Source organism: Muscardinus avellanarius (assembly GCF_963383645.1).
Source record: "Muscardinus avellanarius genome assembly, chromosome: 12".
NCBI lineage: Eukaryota > Metazoa > Chordata > Mammalia > Rodentia > Gliridae > Muscardinus > Muscardinus avellanarius.
Genome location: NC_137798.1, coordinates 74,934,570 through 74,952,349, shown reverse-complemented (window position 1 = coordinate 74,952,349; position 17,780 = coordinate 74,934,570). Strand labels below are relative to the sequence as shown.

Below are 17,780 nucleotides of genomic sequence, written 5' to 3'. Positions count from 1 at the left end.
TGGATAAGGGGCAGGAAGGAGGGGAAGGTTTTCAGACTAACACTTGTTTTCTAGCCTGAGTAACTAGGTAGATGGAGGTATTATATTCAAAGGTTGGAAACAGTAGAGAAAGGAACAGATAAGGAAGACAAAGACTTTTAATCCCTTAAACTGATAAAAATGCAAATCGGCATCCCTTTATCACTAGAAGTACCCCACATATTTGTAGTAGAGAGGGAAAAAATGAAGAGGTTGCTTTTTTTTTTTAGAAAAAAATATTTTGTGGTTATTTTTTATTCTTATTCTATTTGAATGATGCAATGAATAGAAAGATGAGTCTTTCCATTTATTGCCTCAATTAAAAGTAGTTTCAATTGAGTTTCTTCCTGTTCTTCTGAACTTACACTCACCTTTTAGCAATTTGGGGTCAGGAGATGAGGCTATATTTCACCCCAAAATCTTGCCCCCTGTTGATATGTTTTTTAAAGAATTGAGGGCCATTTGCATGTTTTATTATGATCAAGGCCACTTGGCCTTTTCCATATTTGGGTTTGGAAGTTGAGTGACTGACCCATCTTTATCTTGCTGTAACTGGCTGTCTAACTTGTTCATAAGTGTGTTTCACTGGAGGGTTAAGAGCTCCCTTGAATTCAGTCTTGAGCACATTCTAAGGGGCCTCAGGTTAGCCACCATCCAGGTAATATTTTCTAGGATTCATTTCTTTTGATTTCACAAGAATCTCAGAAATATAGTTTGTCTATAATTTTTCAATTAAAGTTTGAATTGAAAATTTGAATTGAAAGAAGGATATTTTCACCCAAGAGGGCTCAGTTATACAAAAAGCAAGTTATCCTACTTTGGGGAATTAGCCCATGAAAATTCTGTTCAGTATATATCCTTGCAAATTCATGTTAGACAAGATTCTTGAGTATAAAGGTAAGAGGAGAAGGAAGCCTAAAACCTCTAGAAACAGAAGGGACAAAGAGGTCACATACCCCCATTTTAAGTAGATTCAGGTAAGTGGGATGGGAGACAGGATTAGAAAGGTATTTCTTGGGTTTCTATCAATAATATTCCAAGCTATTTCAAGCCATTCTTCAACCCAGTCTCCACCAGATGGTTCTGAGGACAGAGCAGCTATTTGTGCCTTCACTGACATCAATTTTTCCAAGTGAGAGACTGCCCCATATGTTAGCGCAATATGTCACTAGAGGTGAAGCAGCCGTTTGTGTTGGTGGGAACCTGCCATGGGCTGCCCCCATTTTCATCATGCCTTTTCCTGCCTCTCTGATCTTTTCTAGGTCTCTGGCCTATCAGGAGGACCATTGGTGCTGTGGTGGAAGCCAGCATCGAAGTCTCGTGTATGGCGTGGTTAAGGTTGCAGCCTCTCACCTCTGCCTTCCTCCATTTCGGGCTGGTTACTTTTGTGCTCTTCCTGAATGGTCTTCGGGCAGAGGCTGGCAGCTCAGGGGATGTGCCCAGCACAGGGCAGAACAATGAGTCCTGTTCGGGGTCATCGGACTGTAAGGAGGGTGTCATCCTTCCAATCTGGTATCCGGAGAACCCTTCCCTTGGGGACAAGATTGCCAGGGTCATTGTCTATTTTGTGGCCCTAATATATATGTTCCTGGGGGTATCCATCATTGCTGACCGCTTCATGGCATCGATTGAAGTCATCACCTCTCAAGAGAGGGAGGTGACGGTTAAAAAGCCCAATGGAGAGACCAGCACAACCACGATTCGCGTCTGGAATGAAACTGTCTCCAACCTGACCCTCATGGCCCTGGGTTCCTCTGCACCTGAGATTCTCCTCTCTTTAATTGAGGTGTGTGGCCACGGGTTTATTGCTGGTGACCTGGGACCTTCTACTATTGTCGGCAGTGCGGCCTTCAACATGTTCATCATCATTGGCATCTGCGTGTACGTGATCCCTGACGGAGAGATTCGCAAGATCAAGCACCTGCGAGTCTTCTTCGTTACTGCTGCTTGGAGTATCTTTGCCTACATCTGGCTCTATATGATCCTAGCAGTCTTCTCTCCTGGTGTGGTCCAGGTTTGGGAGGGCCTCCTCACTCTCTTCTTCTTTCCAGTGTGTGTCCTTCTGGCCTGGCTGGCAGATAAACGACTGCTCTTCTATAAATACATGCACAAAAAGTACCGCACAGATAAGCACCGAGGAATTATCATAGAGACAGAGGGTGACCACCCTAAAGGCATTGAGATGGATGGGAAAATGATGAATTCCCACTTCCTAGATGGGAACCTGGTGCCTCTTGAAGGGAAGGAAGTGGATGAATCCCGCAGGGAGATGATCCGGATTCTCAAGGATCTGAAACAAAAACATCCAGAGAAGGATTTAGATCAGCTGGTGGAAATGGCCAATTACTACGCCCTTTCCCACCAACAAAAGAGCCGCGCCTTCTACCGGATCCAAGCCACCCGCATGATGACGGGGGCAGGCAATATCCTGAAGAAACATGCAGCAGAACAAGCCAAGAAGACCTCTAGCATGAGTGAGGTGCGCACCGAGGAGCCTGAGGACTTTGTCTCCAAAGTCTTCTTTGACCCGTGTTCTTACCAGTGCCTGGAGAACTGTGGGGCTGTACTCCTGACCGTGGTGAGGAAAGGTGGAGACATGTCCAAGACAATGTATGTGGACTACAAAACAGAGGACGGGTCGGCCAACGCAGGGGCTGACTACGAGTTCACAGAGGGCACTGTGGTTCTGAAGCCCGGAGAGACCCAGAAGGAATTCTCCGTGGGCATCATTGATGATGACATTTTTGAGGAGGATGAACACTTCTTTGTGAGACTGAGCAATGTCCGCGTGGAAGAGGAGCAGCCAGAAGAGGGGATGCCTCCTGCAGTACTCAACAGTCTCCCCTTGCCACGGGCTGTCCTGGCATCTCCGTGCGTGGCCACGGTTACTATCTTGGATGATGACCATGCTGGCATCTTCACTTTTGAATGTGATACCATTCATATCAGTGAAAGCATTGGTATTATGGAGGTCAAGGTTCTGCGGACATCAGGGGCCCGGGGCACAGTCATCGTCCCCTTTAGGACAGTAGAGGGGACAGCCAAGGGCGGTGGCAAGGACTTTGAAGACACATATGGGGAGCTGGAATTCAAGAATGATGAAACAGTGTAAGTGAGCTTCCTATATTTCTGCCCTCCCCTCTCCATCCCTGGTCATCTCTTTCTGCCCTTCTGCACCACCCTTTAAAACTCTGCCTTATGCTTGTGGTAATGTCAAACTTTGGTTCCACTACAGGTCTGCAGGATCAGCAGATACTACCGGACAGGTCCTGCTTCTAAACTCTCCTTAAGTTTTCTCACTTTAAGTTGTTTCTGGGCAAGGAATTCTGTGATGTGATCTAAGGACATGGGATGTTTTTTCCATTGAAACACCGAATGATGGCTGGTAGAGGTGGAGAGTGACAGGTTTGCAATATCAGATTTTGGAAGAATCTTGTGACTGAACAAGAGCTAGGAAACTGCTTGGGGTTCCCCTTCTCCCCATTTCATAGCAAGGCCTTATAGCTTTGGGACAGTAGCCCCTGCAGAATATCCTCAAGAAGACAAGCGGTATTGGCTTACCTGCTGCTCTAGGACCATATTGCAGTTGTGTCACATGGCCAGATTTCAGGCACTTCTTCAATTTGGAAATTGAAAAATTGATTAAAACTTGGCAACCTCTTTAAATGTCTATAGGCTGTTTTATTGAGCAAAGCTTGCCTGGCTTAGGTAAAATGAGTCAGTATGGATTGAGTACTGGAGGTATCTTAGAGAAGCAGAACTCCCAAGGCTATAGCCACCTGTCTCTAGCCTCAGGTATAAGCTCCAAAGTCTGGCTATGCCATGAAGAAGAAGCCCCCTAACATCTTCTCTCTGGTCATCCCTGTTCATAGCCTGGGACTTTCTTGAAATGCTTCTCTGGTTATTGCCCTATTCAGTTCTGCAGAACCCGAGGGGATTGTGCTTCTAGTGCCTTGATTACCCCGAGGCCTCTCCCCATTGAACTTTCTTGCAGATTGGCCATTCCATCCTTTTATCAGATGTATATCATTGTAAAAGAAATCGGGGCTTTCCCCCAGGCTTTGTAACTGATGATAGGGTAGAATTTCTAGGGTGGCCTAGAAGGATGGAGATGAGAAAGGGGAACCTGTCATTGAATTTCTGTTCCCAACCACAAACAATAAGCAGCAATAGGAGATGGTGTGAAGAATGAACAGGGGGATGTCAAACTGCTCCACTAATTATACTTTCAGTGGTAAACGAAACCTGATAGCATCTAAAAGAGGGAGGAAAGGAACTGGAGGAAGAAGGGAATCCGGGGAAAGGTGTAGAAATGCTTCTTCCCAGACCAATTTGTGCTAAAAAAAAAAAAAAAAGGATTGGGTTCTATTGACATTTGAGCTAAGTGACTCGGGGGACTCTACCGCTGTCCTTACTCAATTTCTTCCTAACAGTGTGATTTGGGGCAAATCATTTAGTAATTCTGGAACTATACCCTCTCATATGCAAGGTGGGAATAGCAATACTTTCCTTGCCCAGAGGCAGGGTCAGCTCTTTTCACAGTGCCTTCAGCTCTAAGATTTCCTGAACCACAGACACAGACACAGGTCATGTTTGCACTACCCAAAACTGGAACAGGGGATATTGTCTCCTGAAGGAAAATACCCACTGGCAAATTGATTTATTAGAGTTCTGTTTAGTCATTTTGCTGGGAAGGATAATCATTTGTTAGTGTAAGTAAAAGCCTGTGCCTTCCAGAGAATACTGTCCATTTATATATGGTCTGGGGAAAGTGTTCATACATACAAATGAAGGCCAGACCCTCACTGGGAAGACAGACTCCATGAAATTCCACACATGTTTATGGCAACGTTGGTATATAGGAGCTTATCACTAGGCATTAAATAACACCAAGACCACTGAATTTACCATAACTCGATGGATTCATGGTTTCTCCAATTCAGTACCTATCTCTCAGGGGAAGAGTAGTTTATGGGGAGATCAGAGGCTTGGCTCCCAATTTCCTCATTCTATTAATAGTCAAATATGCACCAAGGATCTCTGAATATGACTAAGCCTTCCTCAAACTCATTTATGTTTTGTTTGTATAATTCCTCGGTGCAAATGAGCCTATGAATTATCACTTCTTGGTGACAGTTGTTCCAAATATATGTCGACTTCTAGAAGTTTGAGATTCAGATTGTCCAGGGTTTGGTGAGCAAATCTATGTTCCCATCTATTTCTTTGCATTATTATTTTTTTACTTCAGTGTCATTTGATCCTTCTGTAATTCTTTACTGCAGAATAATGAGCCCCAAACCTGCTAGTTGATTCTCAAATGGCAGCTTTTTTTTTTTTCAATTAAAGTTGGCACTATGTAGAAGCAGAATCTTGGGTTCTAGGTTCTCTGGGTTAGAATTCTGACTCTAACTTAGCCATGTGGTTTGGGAGAAATTTGTTAACTTATGAGCTCATTTTCTCATTGGTAAAATGGGAATTAAAATCTCTTACAAAGCTATTATGATGATCAAGATACTGTGTGAGGTGTGCCTGGTACATGGTATGTGTTCAGTAAGGACCTTAATAGTAATATCAATTATTAACAACATTTTTCAGAAGACACCGTTAATGTGATTGGGCTACTTGGGTCCCTAATTAATGAGCATGCTAGTTTTCTGGTTGCCATGAAGAGTCCTCACTTAAACTCATAAGCTCTTAGTATCAGAAAGGACCTTAGAGTATTTTCTAGAGTAGTGTTTCTTAAATGTTAATGCACTTATCCATTTTCTCTGGAACTTGATCAAGTATTGATTATGTCAGAAGGTCTGGGGTAAGACTTAAGATTCTGCATTGTTCTTCCTCTTCCTCCTCCTCCTCTTCTTCCTGCTTTATTGGAAATTGAACTCAGAGATTTTCTTCCTCCAAGCTACATCCACAGCCCTTTCACTTTTTTTTTTTCATTGTGAAACATGGTCTATCAGTTACTGAGAGCCTCACTAATTTGCTGAGGCTGGCCTTGAACCTGTGATCCTCCTGTCTCAGCCTCCCAAGTACTGGGGTGACAGGGGTGTACCACTATACCCAGCTAATATATTGAATTTCTAATAAGCTCCTGATGCTGTTGGTCCCAACTTTGAGCCAAAGGGCTGTAAAGCTCTTCAAACTACTTCGTTAATTGAATTATGAATGCTTGTTTTCCATTTCCAACTTTAAACTCCAATTTAGCAAGAACCCAGCTCTTACAGAAGCCCTGTAATTTCAATACCAATTTCTGGGAACTGAAATTAAAACCTTCAAGGTACTTTTACAGAAGCTGTGTGATTCCTAGAGCAGTTTTGCTTTCTAATACCTCCCTCTTCATGAAGCTTTGTCTCTCAAGCCTGTCAGTATTGCAACTTTGCCCTCACCACAGTTCTCTAAACATAATCAAGTTACAGGCAAGCCTGTGCTCTATCAATCAATCCTATTGGACCCATGCATTCACTTGTTTCATTTAGCACTTTACTTTTTCAAACGCATCCTGAGTAGCAGAGTAGGATGGAAAAGGATGGACTCCAGAATCTGACGAGCAGAGGTGAGCCCATTACTCGCCAGCTGTGTAACTTAGAATGAGCTACTTTGCTCATCTGAGTCCCAGATCTGTTGTTGTTGTTGTTGGAATGATGGAAGTAATAATGTCTATTCTCTGAGGGAGTGATAACTAGATACAGGGCCTGGGGATATAACTCAGTGACAGAGTGCTGGCCCAACAGCACGCACTAGGCCCTGGGTTTGATCCCCAGCGTGAGAGGGAAAAAAAACCCCACTAAATACAAATATGAAAAAATGCCCCGTAATACAGTGCCTTCTCACAGAAAGTGCTCAGTCATTCAATAAATATTGATTAAATATCTTTGCTATGTGCTAGATACATTGCTAGGCACAGGGGATAGATAAATAAGACAAGCTAGCACTTTATCTCTAAAGAAATTTAGTCTCAGGAGGAGAGGATCAAGATATACACACAAATCTAAACACATGGGAGAAGGGTATGACAGAGACAGATTTAATAAAAGAGAAATGAGAGCTATGTATATAATACCACTGGAGTGTCTAAAGTGAGCTTTGTGAGGACGTAGTGGTGATGAGGGTGGAGGGGGAGGGACATGATTCATTTACACCCACGTTACGGTAAACCCTTGACATTTGCAAGTGATGCTATTGACATCTTCATGATTTGTACAAATCCCCACTTTTATGACTATCACTACAGTACTTCATGGGAATTAGGGCCTGTAAGACTACACCATACAATTACAAAACCTCACAGAGATATGAGTTTTGCCTGCATGCTAATTTCACTCATTAAACAAGTGACTGGCTTCTATATCCCAGGCTCACAGCACGCCTCTGCAAAATAACAGATCATTGCAGCTCATGGACCTTTGGGGTCTCTGGGAATAGTCAAAGGCACAGATGTCAAATATGCAAATGCCAAGATCTACTATAATTAAATAGCAAGGCCTCCTCAAAGAAGAGCAGAGTATTTGGCTGTGCTGCGCATTTTCCAACAACAACAACAAAAAAAAATCCAGAAGGTATCTAACATCCCATTTTGTAAATTATAAAGCTGAGATTTAGAGTGGCGAAGAGGCTTGTCTAATATCACACAGCTAGATATGATTTAAAAATTAGTGTTAGAAAGGACTTTGTAATCTACTGATCGAATGCCCCCATCTTTTACTGATTTAGATTTCTCCATTTTATTTTTATTCACAAGTTAAATGATAACTTTAGAGTGACTATGGTCATTCTTGGGTGAAAGATCCTCTGGAAGTGCAAATCCAAGAGCATGATGTAATTCATGTCTTAACTAAGAATAATAATATATTGTGGACTCTTTTTAATCTCTTGGTTCGCCTTGAGACTACTCAGGAAGGAAGATGACTGAGTCCAGAGAAATTTTTATTTTTTGGTGGTACTGGGGTTCCTGGAAACCCTTCTACCTCTGGGCTACACTCCCAGACCTATTTTATATATTTTTATTTGGAAACAGGGTCTCTTAAGCCAGCGTGGCTGGCTTTGAACCTGCACGATCCTCCTGTCTCTGCCTCCCAAGCACGGGGATTACAAGTGTGCGCCACCATGCCCAGCGAGAAATTTTTAAGTCTCATTTTTCTTGACTCTTCTGGTTAAAGTTTTCTTATTTACTCACAAAAATGAAGGCAAGGAATTCTTGAATAAAGCAAGGCAGGTGAGTGAGGGGAACTCTTCTTGGTTGTCCACTCTTTCATAAACTTCTCAGATGTATCTGGGTAAGGCAGGAGAACTCTTTCCTTCTTCACCCTTGGGCTATGTTCCCATCAACTCTATGAGGAAGGTATTAGAGGTTGAGCCATGGTCTTTAACTTATCAAGATATTATCCTCCCTCCCTCCCTCCCTCCCTCCTTTCTTTCTTTCTTTCTTTCTTTCTTTCTTTCTTTCTCTCTTTCTCTTTCTTTCTTTCTTTCTTTCTTTCTTTCTTTCTTTCTTTCTTTCTCTCTTTCTCTTTCTTTCTTTCTTTCTTTCTTTCTTTCTTTCTTTCTTTCTTTCTTTCTTTCTTTCTTTCTTTCTTTCTTTCTTTCTCTTTTTGTGGTACTGGGAATTGAACCCAGAGGCATTCTACCTCTGAGCTACTCCAGACTGGTTTTATTTTTTATTTGGAAACAGTCGTACTAGGTTTCTGAGAGCCCCACTAAATTGATGAGGCTGTCCTTGAACCTACAATCCTCCTGTTTCAGCCTCCCAAGTAGTAGAATTACAAATATGCAACACCACGTTCTGCTTTTTTATTTTTTAAGAGAAACTAAATTGTTCTTCAAAAACCTGGTCTAAAGTCCTGGCATAAAGCCAGTAACAAATAATTGATCATTGATGAGAGAGAGAGAGAGAGAGAGAGAGAGAGAGAGAGAGAGAGAGAGAGAGATGAGATGGGAGAGAGAGAGAGAGAGAGAGAGAGAGAGAGAGAGAGAGAGAGAGAGAGAAATCCTTGATCTGCAAACAGAGCAAGGTTCCCCTATTTTAATTCTGCACTGTCTAGAAGCATTTTGTAAGAATCAAATGCTTTGAGAATTTTGCAGAATAGCTATGAAGGAAAGCACTGAGTAAATTTTCCTAAGTGGCATAATAGTTGTTATTTATAGGAATTAAGGTCTCACCCTAACCACCTACTGGGTACTCAAATAAAAAGTTACCTGTAAGTACAGAAGTTAAAGTTGAAGGTGGAACTTATCTTGGAAAAATGTGTTTTTCTGAAAACTTGATGATCACTAGATATAGGGATATGTTTCAGGGTAGCTGTTGATTTGACTCAGTAATCCTTACCCTCCCTAGCTGCAGGTAAACATGGATAGGCACAGTCTGGCCAACCTGTGCTTGCCTAAGCCCTGTTCAGCTATCATTTAATAGGTAAAGTTCCTGAAAAACCAGTTATTTATGATGCAGACAACACTCTGTAGTAGGTTCTTGAGTTGGTACTTTCAAAATAAGTGGCATCTTGATGTTAACTCAATACTCCAAATGTGGCAGAATATCTCTATAAAATAAATTATAGATTATGGGTGACTACAAATGCCATCTTTCCCTAATACTCCAGTATTCCCTGGACTGGATTTTGGTCTTGATTTTTTTTCATCCTTTTGAATGCCTTCTCATATGTCCACCCAACCTTCACTGACCCCACTACCATCTCTGACCTTCTTTGGGGTTGGCGAGATGCAAATGTGCTTTGCCACCACCATAAGGGCTAACCATGCCCCTGGCTGCAGGTGTTCACGCTCATTCACTTGCTACCCCGGGACCCTACTTTGTTCAGATGCTGTTTCTCCCACTTGATCTCTCTTTTCAACATTCTCGGCTGCAGCCTTGCTTGCTCCACTGGGTCCATGCCAGAGGCCTCCGTTCCTCTGTACGCTCACAGCCTTCCTCCTCAGTGCCACCAGCCATGTCTGCTCTTCCAGTCTGATCCCATTCCTCACGTTCCCTTCCTTCCCACTGTTGACATTTACACTTGGCGTACGTCTGTCCCCTGTCTGCTCTGTGACTTCTTTGAGTGGAGAACCGCCAGACCTATCAAATACATCAAGCTGACTGCAGACTCCTTGGTCAGGATTAAATGGCCTCTGTCCTGATCAGCAGAAAACAAATCTAGTGGGCAATGCTGAGTGGCTCAAGTCTCAAGACCAGCAGGGTCAGTTCTCCCCCTCTACCCTTTGCTGCTCTGTCTTCTCCTGGAGACTAACATCAACAGATAATCTGCTCTCGTTTTCAGATGTGCTATTCGGGTACTGAATCACGTTCTGGGTACTGAATCACGTTCAAAGGCCCTTCCTTTGAACGTGGGTTTGGGTTTCCAGAGCAAACTGTGTTTCAGACAAAGACAGAAAGCTTTCCTGACTCTCATGCCTGCCAAGGAGAGTGTGAAAGCTCCCCTTGAGCCTCTCCCTCTTCCCTGCTGGACAGCTGGACACCCAGAGCCAGCAAGCACCCCCTCTTTATCCTGGGGACTATAGTTTTCACAAACTATACCAGTGGTTCCCAAATGATTCCACAAGCTCTTTTTGTTATCTTCCCCTCCCCCATGCAGCTTATGTTCTAAAAGATGTAACTTGTGGCTTTTCCAGGAGCTCCGGAAGCCGGGGTATTCTTATCTACAGGTGGCACCATGTGGGATTTTCTCCAGTGCCCATGTCCCAGGGCCCAGGGCTGCAGTGTCAGCTCCTGGCAGTTAGTAGTGGCTGTCCAACGGCTATGTTGGAAAGGACTCGTGAGGCTGTACATGAGCTCAGCTGTCAATGTAAGAAGAAAATTTATGCCAAGCCTAGTGCTAGGACCAGAGGTAGAAAGAACTTCATGTGATGGAGAAATTAGGTGTCTCTATTGGATGTATTAATATGAAATTGCTACTATCTTCACCAACACTGGAACAATGCCAGGGAGCAAAACCTCCTTGAATCATTCCCATTCTCTCTCTCTCTCTCTCTCTCTCTCTCTCTCTCTCTCTCTCTCTCTATCTCTATCTCTATCTCTATCTCTCTATCTCTATCTCTCTCTCTCTCTCCTGTATAGCATAGAAACTTCTTTATTCCCTGGATGAATCCATAGGGCCATACATTCAGATAATTTCCTGACCGAGAATCTTCCAGAGCCCCTCCTGTCCTGCTGGGTTTCATAAACTATACCAGTGGTTCCTAAACTACTCCTGTCCAAGCCCTTTTCATTATCTGCCCCTCCTCCGTGCCGTGTATGTTCTAAAAGATGATCAGCTGATAATTAACTATTTCCATTTTTCTCACATAGTAAAGCAAAAGGTAACTTGTCCTGCCATGTTGAGTTAATATAATTAACCAAAGCAGAGAGAAGTGGCATCTCAATTAGCCTTTGTGGATGGCTGACAGAATATACTTTTGGAGGAGTTGAGAACTTGGAATGAGCACAGCTAAGAACTAGCTATCAAAGGAACTAAGATAAAATACCTGGAAAATATCAATGAGAGTACCCTGTAGGGAGATCAGAATGTTCTAGAGAGAATGGCCACAGTATTGGTAACTTGGACCTTCCCATTGGTGTTCAGATCTCTTGGAAGGCTTACTGTTGTTATCATTATTCCTCTTATGTAATGAAGCTTCTAATGTTTGTATGAAAAAATAAAATTCCACTTTTAAAAGCATAAGAATTTTACCATACCATGAGGGTAGCTTTTGTTACTTTATTTAGGTAACAGAGTCTAAGAAGTATTCATCACTCTACTCTAGAACACAAGATTTCTAAGGGTATGTATACATCTTTTGATTCCAATTGCATATTCTTCCAACTGCATTACACATTTTAGCATCCGAAAAAGGTCACAAAGCTGACCTTTTTCAAAGAAGCAGGTTTTCTTTTTCTCATATGAAGGAGGCTAAGAATTCATCCCATATTTCTTTCTTTAATAGCAAGTGTTGGCTTCTTTCCTTTTAATCCAGCAGCAAGTGGACCCAAGGAATTTGGTAAGGGCCAAATAAACTCCTTAACGCACAGCCCAAAAAATATGGCATCATCACCCTTGACTGCTGGCCTCCACCTGCCCTTGCCCAAGCTCCCCCAGAGGGTCCTTGTTGAGTCACAGAGGAGGCTTTGGCCTGCTGTTTAGGGAAAGGGTGAGGCTGGCCGAGGACCATGCCATCCACTCCAGGGGGTTTTCTTTGATTTGACCATGGTGTCTGAAGGGAGCCAGAGCCCAGGGCAAGAAGTGGGTGATGAAAAGGGGGAGCGAGTGGGACACAGCTCCCACCCCAGGAGAGAAACAGCCTTCCGTCTATGAGGCCAGAAGCACCAGGGGAGTGGAGGCAGGAAGATGGGCAGTGGTCACTTAGTAGACATTTGACGAGCTCAAACTGTGGGCTGAGCAAGGTGAGAAAAGACAGAGTGGCTGTCCTGGGGAAGATGAGTATGGTGATAGTTGCTATAGAAGAGGAAACCACCACAAGTGGTAGCCACACAGGCACACCTCCCACCGCATCTTGTTATGAATGCAGTTTGATGTCACGACCATGGCTTTCATGCCCCCTCCTCCAGCCATTATGGAAGGGCTTGTTAAGAAGGGCTGACTAATTGGCTTTGGCTTGAACGGCACACACAGATCTAAACGGAAGTTGGCCTTGGGCGAAAATGGTCCCCATAAAAGCCACATCCTTAGACCAGAACAGTACCAGGTCTACCCCCACGCCTAGCAGAATGCTCCACAAACCAGAGGGATGCAATTAATGTTTGATGGATAAGTGAATGAATGAGTGAGTGACAGGTTGGTGAGTGAATTCCTGGCACGTCCTCTGCCTGTGTGCCACCTCCAGGTTGCATCAAACCCAGAGAGACCTAGAATTTGATTGTACCACTCAGGCATTAGGGCCAGAAAGGACCCACCATTCTCCACTTTATCCCTTCCTCCTCTCCTCTCCTCATTCCAGCAAGACCCAGCCCAGCATCCCTGAGCCTGGCACAGTCCAACCTGCCTGGCACCAGCTCTCAGAGGGGCTGTTCCTGTACTGCTCACCTACCTTTGAGTGTGGCTGCCTTTGATACTCAAGAGACATCCTGGAATTCAATTAAGTGTTTCCTCCAGGGAGCGTGTAATTATGTCCTATCTGGGCCTTGTAATGACAGCCCCCTGCCACTGCACGGGGAGCTGCCCTGCTCGGCTGCCCAGAATCTTTCCCTGGGAGGGAACTAATCTGCTTAGCCCAGATTGGACGCGGTCCTGTGCAGCACTCCCCGAATGCCTCTAGAACAAGTCCTCACGAGCAGAGCAGGCCTGTCTGGGGAAACTGAGTGTTGCCTGGGTCCTGCTCTGCTCTGGGCCATTAGCTGCTGTGCCCAGGGTTGTCCTTGGTGTGTGGGAGGCCAAAAGAGTGGGAGAGCCCCATGTTCTTCTTCTGGACATCCCCATGGTCTCCCCCAGCACTCCTGGGGTTGAAAGGGAGAGGAAAGAAGACTGAAGGCTTTTGCTCGTTTTCTCATAGCTTGTGGGGAGAAGGTGTAAGATGGATTTGAGTCGCCATTGGCAGTTTGACTGGATAATTCAAATGCTGGATTTGATGGGGGAGGAGACCTTCTTTATGTAAAGCTGTGGAGGAAGTTGCCTTAGTTCTCTGATTTTCTTGGCTTCTTTGGGCTTCATTCCTGTACAGCTTTTCAGGTGCATGGGTGGGAACTGGGTTTGCCTTGGACACTGCTCAGGTTCCTCTCTGTCCCCACCACACTGGGAGCCATATCTCAGGTTACCTGACCCCTCCTCTTGAGACAAGCAAAGCTTTCTCTGCCACTATGCAGGATCTGCCCAAAATGGTGGTAGCAATGTGTGCTGGGGTGAACAGTATTCACCCCTCCCAAATTTATATTTACTCAAGATCTCAAAATGTGGCCTTATTTGGAAGTAGGGTCCTTGTAACTATAATTATCTAGGAGAAGGTCATGCTGAATGAGGGAGGTCTTAGAACCTGTGGCTATTGTCCTCCTCCGAATGCCATGTGAAGACACAGAGGGAAGAGGGCCATGTCACAGCAGGGACAAAGATGGGCATGGCACAGCCAAGGGACCTCCAACATTGCAGGAGAGAAGCATGGGACCGATTCTTCCAGAGCCTCTCGACAGGATCAACTCTGCTGATGCCTTGACTTTGGATTTGCAGCCTCCAGACCTGAAAGAGAAAAAATTTCAGTTGTCTTAAGTCACAAAATCTGTGATCACTTGTTTCAGTTGTTCAGGAAACAAGTACAGGATCCCTCCACAACACCTCCTCCAGATCTCACTGTGTGTGTTAGGGACCTCCAGCTATGGCCAGAGGGCGAGTGGAGAGAGGCTGCCTGGGGTGGGGGTTTGCTGCCCCTTGGGACAGCCCCTCCACCCCTAGGCAAGAGGAAGCCAAAGCTCATCCACCAGCTTGGTTACACAGGGCTCTAAATCACGTTGCTCTTCGATTCCTTAATGCAGATGGATGAAGAACCAAAAAATAAAGTGTATACCTTCTCTAACCCTCATACCCTAGTCTGTCTGGTTACTTTGATGCAGCTGTTGTAATGGCCTTCCCTTCTACAATTCAATCCCCTTAGTTCTGGTGCTTCATAGTTTTTTTTTTTTTCTTTTTTTTTTTTAAGGTACTGGGGATTGAGCCCAGGTATATTCTACCTCTAAGCTACACCCCCAGCCCTATTTTATTTTTATTTGGAAACAGGGTCTTGCTAGGTTGATGAGAGTCTCACTACTTGCTTAGGCTGTCCTAGAACTATGATCCTCCTGTCTCAGCCTCCCAAGTACTTAAATTCCAAGCGTGTACCACCACGGCCAACTGCCTTTGTAGTTCTTAAACAACTGCCAGTCACACCAAGCCGTGCTCCAGGACATGCAGGCTCATTTCCACTTTCTACCCTTCTAAACAGCCAAACTCTGGGCCAATGAATACAACGCCTTGCAGTGGAGTTCAGTATCTTTCATCTGTGACTGGAGAGACAGAGCAGGGCCTCTTGTCCAAAGCCCATCTCCTTTTGGAGTTCCTTGGTGCCATGAAGCCAAGGGTGTCTTACATGTTTGTCCTGAAACACAGATAGGTCACCTGCCCTCCTCTGCAAAGGAACGCGGGAATGGCTGACATGCCACAGGCAGTCTGGGAGTGACTGCGGCCATGGCTGTATGTGACAAAAGAAGGGAACTACTGATAGGAGGGTAGGGACACTGATTGAACATCAGGGACTGGGAGACAGAATTTTGCCTTATAATCGCCACAGTGAAATTGCCGATAACAGAAGTATAAAAGCAGATATGTGGGTTGATGCCCATATAGGTGTTTCTGGAGCAGCATGATTAACCATCCCAGCAGGTCCAGCATGGGCCTGCTGGACATATGGAGGTGGAGTCTCAGCTTGATGACTTATTGGTGGCAGTCTAGCCTTTCACATTGCTCTAATGGCCCCTACCTCATGGGGTTGTAAGGATTGCATACAATTATGCAATAGAATACCCTTAGCATAGTGCTGAGTGTCAGTACTCACCAGGGCTATGTATGAGATGCTAAGTATTAGTTAAGTAACTAGTAGAAGCTTGGCTGTATCCCAGCCGTTCTGACCTACCTGGACCAGCACTTCCTCTGGTCCCCCCCCCACCCCCATTGGTAATTGGACTCCTTCCTTGTGTCCAAGGTTAGATTTTAGGAAGAGACAGTTGATCTAAAGTTAGAAAGTCAAAGAGTATTGTCTGGAGGAAGGTGGAGGGAAATGTCATTATCTGGGCTTTCTTTGACAATGTCAGGGAACATGACAGGCTGCTCCCCAAGGAGAGAGCAGCCCCAGGCCAGGGCAGAAGGTGACCTTGAGGTTGACTCCGCTGCATCCTGATGTGGACTTTATCAGGCCTGCTTGGGAGATGAAGAGGAAGAAAGAAGGATTGCAGAGAGCAAAGGAGAATAAAAGGAGAGGGAGGGAGGGAGGAGGATGGGTAAAGCCTTCCTTGTCTCAAGGATAATTATATGTGAAATCACTTGCCAGTGGGACTCTGGGACTGGAGCAACTATGATAATTACAGGACAGGCTCCCGAGGCTCTTGGGCAGGTCTCTGAGCAGTACATAGGCAGAATGGAGGCCTGTCTCACTGGGCCCTGCTGTTAGGCCCCATGGAATATGCATTCTGCACCCTGGGGGCCTGTTGGTGACCAAGGGACTTTCTCAGAACAGGTGGGGCTTCTGCACAGTTACACTGATAGGCTTAGTGAAGCAAACCTTTAAAATGGAGAGTCCTGCTATGGGTGGCCGAGTGACCCTCGGGACCCCCCACCTTCCCATGGCTCTGTGAAGGGGCTGCTTCCTCCCTCCTGCAGCACCTGAAGAGGAAGTTCTGTGACTAGAGAATTAACTGTCCTCAGCCTGAGTCTGTTTTTTTCCAATTAGGCCTTTTATTTTTTTCTTTTGGTGCCAGGGGCTGAACTCAGGGACATTTTACCTCTGAGTTATACCCACAGAACTTATTTTTTTTAATTTTAAAATAGGGTCTCACTAAGTTGTTGAGAGTCCCACTAAGTTGCCGAGGCTAGCCTCTTACCTGTGATCCTCCTGTCTCAGCCTCCCAAGTATTTGGATTACAGGCATATACCACCATTCCCACCTCCTTTCCTTTTTATCTTTATATTTGGAGATGAATCACTCTTACCTTCATTTTACATAAACAAGGCAGTTTTCTGTTATCCAAGGAAGTGTCAAATAATAATATTGCTATTCGTTATTTAGTCTATACCATGTACCAGTGTGCCAGGTACCATGGCAAGTGTGTGCTATGTTACTTATGAGCTGGACACTCCAGTGGTACAACCTCTGCCAAGCCCTGACCACTCTGCTTCCTCTTTCACAACACAGCTTGTCACAAAATCAAAGTCAGAAATTTGAAGGTTAGGTTTGGTTTTCATAGGTGTTCATCCTTCCCCAAGTTGAGGCATGAATGTGGTTACTGACAGCTCCTCTTGGCTCTGAACGCCTAGGTTTTAGATTCCTACTTTGAGAATGGCCCCACTCATATCTCTTTCCACTTATGAATTTTTCCTTAGTCTACTTGGTCTCTGCCTGCTTCTGGCCACTGACGTGGCCCTGCTCTAACTATTGGGTAAGCCTTGCACCTGCACGTACTGGCTGAATCATATGTAATTGCTATTTGTGTACATCAAAAATGTAATCCCACTGGTAATTTTGTGTGGTTCATCCAACACCAGGGACTCAGTGTTCTGTGAATTCTACTACCCCTAAATACCCACTAGCAATTTCCTGAGCAAGAGAAGATGGAATTCTTGCCCACACCCATCCCTCATCTCCAACACTGAGCAATTCCCTGCCTTTTCCTCTGGACACAGTTCCTGCCGCCACCCAAGGATAGAAACTCCCTTTGTGTCAGATCTTAGCTTTTAGATCTGAGCATCTTGCATATTCCCTTCCTCAAGAGGGAGGAGAAAAAAAAATCCCCTTTCTGCACCCCTCCCCCCATCCCAGTCAACAAGCAAGGAAGCAAACAACACACAAAATGTGGTCGTGAGTGGTATAGAGGGAAAGAACAGCAGCTCTGGAGGCAGATGGACTTGTGTTTTGTTTTGTTTTTGTGGGTCTGGGGATGGAACCCTGGGGCGTTTGACCTCCAAGCTACATCCCCTGGCCTATTTTTTATTCTTTATTTTGAAACAGGGTCTCACTAAGTTGCGGAGGGCCTCACTAAGTAGCTGAGACTGTCTGTGAACCGCGATCCTCCAGTCATCTCAGCC

General features: G+C 44.8%; 1 protein-coding gene across 6 annotated transcripts in view; it reads left to right on the top strand.

Moving 5' to 3' along the window:
- Positions 1–1,342: 1,342 nt before the first annotated feature.
- Positions 1,343–17,780, top strand: part of SLC8A3 (solute carrier family 8 member A3) — a gene marked incomplete at both ends in the record, with an annotated part of 121,962 nt that continues 105,524 nt past the window's right edge. For all 6 annotated transcript variants that reach the window (XM_080707645.1, XM_080707644.1, XM_080707643.1 and 3 more), the window contains one exon: positions 1,343–3,126. In XM_080707645.1, coding sequence (XP_080563771.1) covers positions 1,343–3,126 — 1,784 coding nt within the window. The remainder of the gene's footprint in view (positions 3,127–17,780) is intronic.